Source organism: Paroedura picta, chromosome 2 (assembly GCF_049243985.1).
Source record: "Paroedura picta isolate Pp20150507F chromosome 2, Ppicta_v3.0, whole genome shotgun sequence".
Lineage (NCBI taxonomy): Eukaryota > Metazoa > Chordata > Lepidosauria > Squamata > Gekkonidae > Paroedura > Paroedura picta.
The window spans coordinates 75,325,420-75,332,536 of record NC_135370.1 but is presented as its reverse complement, the minus strand read 5'-3'; the positions used below and the strand labels follow the sequence as shown (position 1 = coordinate 75,332,536).

General features: G+C 46.5%; 1 protein-coding gene across 1 annotated transcript in view; it reads right to left on the bottom strand.

Moving 5' to 3' along the window:
- Positions 1 to 420: 420 nt before the first annotated feature.
- The window catches only part of FNTB (farnesyltransferase, CAAX box, subunit beta), a 42,522-nt gene continuing 35,825 nt past the window's right edge, over positions 421 to 7,117 (bottom strand). The window contains exons 11-12 of the mRNA XM_077320867.1: positions 6,996 to 7,110; positions 421 to 1,290 (exon numbers count right to left, since the gene is read on the bottom strand). Coding sequence (XP_077176982.1) covers positions 1,180 to 1,290; positions 6,996 to 7,110 — 226 coding nt within the window. The 3' untranslated portion in view covers positions 421 to 1,179. The remainder of the gene's footprint in view (positions 1,291 to 6,995; positions 7,111 to 7,117) is intronic.

Sequence of the window (7,117 nt, the reverse complement as noted above, 5' to 3'; positions counted from 1 at the left end):
TAGACCTCCAAAAAGCCAATCCGCAGGCACAGAATAATGCTGTTCAGTACTGTTGTGAACAGAGAGGTCAGGATCACATCGTGAAGCTGCCTTATACTGAATAAGACCATCAGTGTCAGCATTGTCAACTGGCAGCAGGTCTCCAGGATCTCAGGCAGAGGTTTTTCACATCATCTGGTACCTGATCCTCATGACTGGAGTTGCCAGAGATTGAATCTAGGACCTACTGCATGGCAAGCAAAGGCTCTTTCCCTGAGCCACAGCCCTCCCCCCCCCCCAAACACACACATTTTCCTTTAATGCTAATGGAGCCGCTTGCATTAACAAATTGTACCAGCAGAAGGGCAGAACCACTCAATTTCTCCTCTTCAGAGTATGCTACCCTGTGGCACTTTGTCCAACACAGACTGAACACAGCAGTAAGAAAGGAATTAGTATATTTTTAATAAAATGCACCAACATATTGTCAGTTCTCCCCTGGGCAAGCTATTAATTTGCAAGGGAAAGAACTTAGGTCAGAGTTCTGCCTTCCCTCAGTGCTAGAAGAGGGTTCCTAGATACCATTTTATATTGTGAAAAAGAGCACTCCTTCTGATGTGACCCAGCAGCTCACATACAGAGATGCATCTACTATTTTATGTCTAGTTTATTTCGGACCTGCTGGTTAGAAATACACTCTTCTATCTATAAGCCGGGGTCTCAGTACCTGGCCCTTAGTGCATGAAATACTGCAGGGAGCATAAAATAGACAAAACTCATATTGCCTAAAGGGGGTCTGGATCAGAGCATCTCCCGCAGCCAGGCCGGGAGAGAGCACCTGCCTTCCTAAGATGCTTAGCATAGTGCAAATGCAACAATAGGGCTGGTTTGACGGATGCTTAAAATATTAACATGCTCCTTTCTTTGGAAACCAAAACGGCACCTGCTAGAGAGCAACCAGCCCATCTAACCGTACCCCACTACACAGCCAATCTATTAGATACTCAACACTGCTCAGTTTTGGTAGGGCTAGCAGAGCTCTCGCAAAAAAAACCACATACAAAGTTGAGCCCAGTTTTGTGAGATTGAGAAAATTAACTCTGTGGATGGGCTCCAGGATGGCTGAGACAATTTGCAACGCCATACGCTGAACAGGAAAAAGATGCATCGTGCAGCATCGGACAAGGGCAACAGCCTTTCTTAATCAGCAGCGGTCTTTTCTTCTCTATTTGGAACAGCCTTCTTCAGGAAGTACATCACAGCTTGCACCACTTTGTCAGGAGAGATGTTGTATACAGGATGTGTAGGCCGCTGTTTTGGGGAGAGGAACAAGGAGGAATGAGAGTTGGGAAAGTTCAAACGCCCCTCTGTGTCCCCATTGATTGTGAACCGCCATGAGCCAACTATGTATGTTGGGAGTGGGAATCTAAGACTGATTAAAAATAAACTAGAAATAAAGCCGGCTGCAGCGGCCGGGAGAAGGCAGAGCGGCGCCCCCCCCCCCCACCGGCGAGCTGTTTTCGGCTTCTCCCAGCCACCGGAGCGGCCTTGCCGCGTCTGCGACGCAGCGAGGCCGCTCCAGCAGCCGGGAGAAGATGAAGCGCTCTCCCCCCCCCCCCCCCCAGCAAGGTGTTTTGGCCTTGTCCCGGCTGCTTTGCGGCTCCTGATTGGGCCCTCCGAGTTTTTATCCCGGACAGGGCCCGCCCTAACTCCTCCCAGACAGCCCTTACCCTTTTATTTAATCCGCTCCACAGGAGCGGTTTAAAGATAAATTGAACAGTCAGTTCCAGCCACCAACATGCTACCCATGTAGCATAAATTTCACTTTAACTGGATATACACATCAACACTCTATATACACATATACAGCTGCTGCTGAAACTACACAGTTATGCAAATAGTTGGAAACTGATATTTGCAGGTGCAGAGGCTAAAGATTTTCTTTTTACAGTTTGAAGTCAACCATCCTGAATGCTGTGGAAACAAGGAATGCACAAAGCCCCGGCTAGACTGCCAGAAGGGCACTCTGTTGGTGGAACAAGTGAACCAACGAATAAAAGGTGACAAGGCAAAAGTATCCCTATGAGATGAGTAGGGAGTCCACATAGAAAATGCAACCTTTACTAATTCATGTCAATACATGGCAAGAAAACTGGGCTCAGAATTTGCTTTCCTGTGACAGTATGTACATATATTTTGCTTATAAGAAACACATATCAACCAGAGATGGCTATTAGAAAGGTTTGGAAGTGGATAAGCCACAGAGGCTGGAAGCCCAGAAAACAAGAAAAAGCTTGTGCAGGCTCTGCTGTGAATTTTGCCTCTCCCCCCGCCCCTGCAAACCAATTGCACTTGTCTGAAGTTAAAGTATGTGGCATAACTTGGTCAGATTTGGTCACGGTACGGCATCGGATGTTTATACCGGGTAGAAAATTTAAGCCCAGTTACTGGCATATTTCACTACTGAAATGTTGTTGTTGTTGGATTTATTTCATGCCTCTCCCAATAGGCTCGAGGCAGGTCACATCAATCTCAACCCCATTAAAATTCCCAAAAGCCCCACCCCTCATCACTATCAGTATGAGATGAAGAGAAGAAAGATGGGAGGGAGCAATGTACACTTCCAACTCCCAGGGGGGGGAGCGATGTCCCTAATTCGCTGTCCCTAGCCTCAACCATCCCCCTTCAAGGATCGCTGCCTTGTTGTGGCAAGGGGGCTTGCGTAGTTCAGTGAAGCTATGAGCTATGCCGTGCAGGGCCACCCAAGACGGACAGGTCATAGCTGAGAGCTCTGACAAAAGGTGATCCACTGGAGAAGGCAATGGCAAACCACTCCAGTATCTTTGCCATGAAAACTCTATGGACAGTTCCAATAGGCATAACGATATGACGCTGGAAGATGAGCCCCTCAGGTCGGAAGGTGTCCAATATGCTACTGGGGATGAGCAGACGGCTAGTACGAGTAGCGCCAGAATGAATGAAGCGGCTGGGCCAAAGCCGAAAGGACGCTCAGTTGTGGAAGTAACTGGTGGCGAAAAGACAGTCCGATGCTGTAAAGATTTTTATTCCATAGGAACCTGGAACGTCAGATCCATGAATCAAGGCAAGCTGGACGTGGTTAAACAAGAAATGAGAAGACTGAACATCGACATTTTAGGAATCAGTGAACTAAAATGGACAGGAATGGGTGAATTTAATTCAGATGACCATCAGGTATACTACTGTGGACAAGAATCTCGCAGAAGAAATGGAGTAGCATTCATAATCAATAAGAGAGTAGGAAAAGCAGTCTTGGGATACAATCCCCAAAATGACAGAATGATCTCAGTTCGAATCCAAGGCAAACCATTCAACATCACAGTGATCCAGGTCTACGCCCCAACCACTGCTGCTGAAGAGAATGAAGTTGATCAGTTCTATGAAGCCCTACAACACCTTCTAGAAGCAACGCCCCAAAATGATGTGCTTATCATCATGGGGGATTGGAATGCTAAAGTAGGAAGCCAAAAGATAACCGGGATAACAGGCAAGTTTGGCCTTGGAGTACAAAATGAAGCAGGACACAGGCTGGTAGAATTTTGTCAAGAGAATACAATGGTAATAGCAAACACTCTTTTCCAGCAACCCAAGAGACGACTCTACACATGGACATCACCAGACGGTCAACACAGAAATCAGATTGACTATGTGCTCTGCAGCCAAAGATGGAAAAGTTCTATCCAGTCAATAAAAACAAGACCAGGAGCTGATTGTGGTTCAGATCATGAGCTTCTTGTTGCAAAATTTAGGCTTAAATTGAAGAAAGTAGGGAAAAGCACTAGGCCACTCAGGTATGAACTAAATCATATCCCTGACGAATACACAGTGGAGGTGACAAATAGATTTAAGGAATTAGATCTGATAGACAGAGTGCCTGAAGAACTATGGACGGAGGTTCGCAACATTGTACAAGAGGTAGCAACTAAAACCATCCCAAAGAAAAAGAAATGCAAGAAATCAAAATGGCTGTCTGAGGAAGCTTTACAAATAGCTAAGGAGAGAAGGGAAGTGAAAGGCAAGGGAGAAAGAGAAAGATACACCCAATTGAATGCAGAATTCCAGAGAAAAGCTAGAAGAGATAAGAATGCCTTCTTAAATGAACAGTGCAAACAAATAGAAGAAAACAATAGAATGGGGAGGACCAGAGATCTTTTCAAGAACATTGGAGATATGAAGAGAACGTTTCATGCAAAGATGGGTATGATAAGGGACCAAAATGGTAGGGACCTCACAGAAGCAGAAGAGATCAAACAAAGGTGGCAAAATTATACAGAAGAACTATACAAGAGCGAGCTTAACATCCCTGATGACCACAATGGGGTAGTTACTGACCTGGAGCCAGACATCCTGGAATGTGAAGTCAAATGGGCCTTAGGAAGTCTGAGCAACAATAAAGCTAGTGGTAGTGACAGCATTCCAGTTGAACTATTCAAAATCTTAAAGGACGATGCAGTAAAAGTGCTACACTCAATATGCCAGCAAATTTGGAAAACTCAACAATGGCCACAGGATTGGAAAAGGTCAGTTTACATTCCAATCCCAAAGAAGGGCAATGCCAAAGAATGTTCAAACTACCGCACCATCGCACTAATTTCTCATGCTAGCAAAGTTATGCTCAAAATCCTACAAGCTAGGCTCCAGCAATATGTGGACCGAGAACTTCCAGAAGTACAGGCAGGATTTCGAAGAGGCAGAGGAACTAGAGATCAAATTGCCAACATACGCTGGATCATGGAGAAAGCTAGGGAGTACCAGAAGAACGTCTACTTCTGCTTCATTGACTATGCTAAAGCCTTTGATTGTGTGGAGCACAACAAATTGTGGCAAGTTCTTAAAGAGATGGGAATACCAGAGCATCTTATTTGTCTCTTGAGAAATTTATATGCAGGTCAAGAAGCAACAGTGAGAACTGAACATGGAATCACTGACTGGTTCAAAATTGAGAAAGGAGTTCGGCAAGGCTGTATACTGTCGCCTTGCCTATTTAACTTGTATGCAGAGCACATCATGAGAAATGCGGGATTAGAGGAGTCACAAATTGGGATCAAGATTGCAGGGAGAAATATCAACAACCTCAGATATGCAGATGATACCACTCTAATGGCAGAAAGTGAAGAGGAACTAAAGAGCCTGTTCATGCGGGTGAAGGAGGAGAGTGCCAAAGTTGGCTTGAAACTCAACATCAAGAAAACAAAGATCATGGCATCCGGTCCTCTCAATTCCTGGCAAATAGAAGGGGAAGAAATGGAGATAGTGACAGATTTTATTTTCCTGGGCTCCAAGATCACTGCAGATGGGGACTGCAGCAAAGAAATTAAAAGACGCTTGCTCCTGGGGAGGAAAGCTATGGCAAATCTAGACAGCATCCTAAAAAGCAGAGACATCACCCTGCCAACAAAAGTGCGTTTAGTCAAGGCTATGGTCTTCCCAGTTGCAATGTATGGCTGCGAAAGTTGGACCATAAGGAAGGCCGAGCGTCAAAGAATTGAGGCTTTTGAACTCTGGTGTTGGAGAAGACTCTTGCGAGTCCCTTGGACTGCAAGGCGAACAAACCAGTCAGTCCTAGAGGAGATCAGCCCTGACTGCTCCTTAGAAGGCCAGATCCTGAAGATGAAACTCAAATATTTTGGCCACCTCATGAGAAGGAAGGACTCCCTGGAGAAGAGCCTAATGCTGGGAGAGATCGAGGGCAAAAGAAGAAGGGGACGACAGAGAATGAGGTGGATGGATGGAGTCACTGAAGCAGTAGGTGCAAACTTAAATGGACTCCGGGGAATGGTAGAGGACAGGAAGGCCTGGAGGATCATTGTCCATGGGGTCGCGATGGGTCGGACACGACTTCGCACATAACAACAACAAGCCTCAACCATAGACCTGGTGGAAGAGCTCCGTTTTACAGGCCCTGCGGAAAGTTGGCAAATCCCACAGGGCCCACAGCTCACCTGGAAGCTCATTCCACCAGGTAGGGGCCAGGACCAAAAAGGCCCTGACCCTGGTCAAGGCTAGGCACGCTTCCTTGGGGCCGGGGACGACCAATAGGTTCTCACCCACAGAGCGTGAAGCCCTGCAGGGGGCATAGGGCGGTAGGCAGATATGTGGGTCCCAACCTGCATATGGCCTTAAAGGTTAGAACCAAAACCTTGAACCGGATCTGGGCAGCAATTGGCAACCTATTGAACAGTAGGACCAGACACTTTAACTTCCTCTATCAAGGAGGCCAGGCTACACAGGCACAAGGCAATGGATTCTTCCAGCCTGTCACTGGCTCTGGGAAACCACTGTCGGAAGGGCAGCTCTGATCAAGGGCTTTTCTGATAACTGGATTATTGCCCCAGGCTGGGCTTCTGCAGTACGGCCTTGCCTCTGCCCCTCCACCTCCTCTTAAGCAGAAGGGTGCTCTACTGCCTGAAAAATACCGACAGAATGGAGGCAGGGAGAGGCACTACGATTGGTCAGAAGGAAGTAAAAATGGCAAGGTTCAGCAGGATGAAACAGGCAGACAAACTCTCTGCACATGTTCAGCCCTGCATATGATGTCGTTCTGTGATTATCTTCAAAAGCATAACAGAATTCAGAATGCAACTACTAGGGTTGTGATTTAAAGGAGGATACAATGATTTAGTTCTTTCTCCTTGCACTGTTTTCCTGCCAAAAATCAGCATTCTCCCAAGTTGCTTTTACTCCTTCCACCAGGGAAAATGTTCCACCACAATGCATTCTGTTAAAGAATAAACCGGGGAAAAGCTATAGAGAATGTGTAATTTTGTGTTCATTAAAGCTATGGAGGGGTAAAAGCTACACACACACACAGCATTTGTTGATGCCTCCTATTCCCAGCCCCTGTTCATTCAAGTGAATACCACCACAATCACTTCTATGAGAAGAAATGCAGGAAAGTTCATGATGAGAGAGAATGCCTGCCAGGTGGCTATGCCTACAAGCAAAAGGGCAGCCCCACTCAACTGGGCACAGCTTACCAGGCGGTTTTCTGGCACTCCTAGCACGACTTCACTGAGGAGATCCCCACTGCCAAAGTGCTGCGCTATCGAGAGCCCGCTCAGGCAATAGCAGGTATGGTAAAAGTCCCGTGACCTAGACG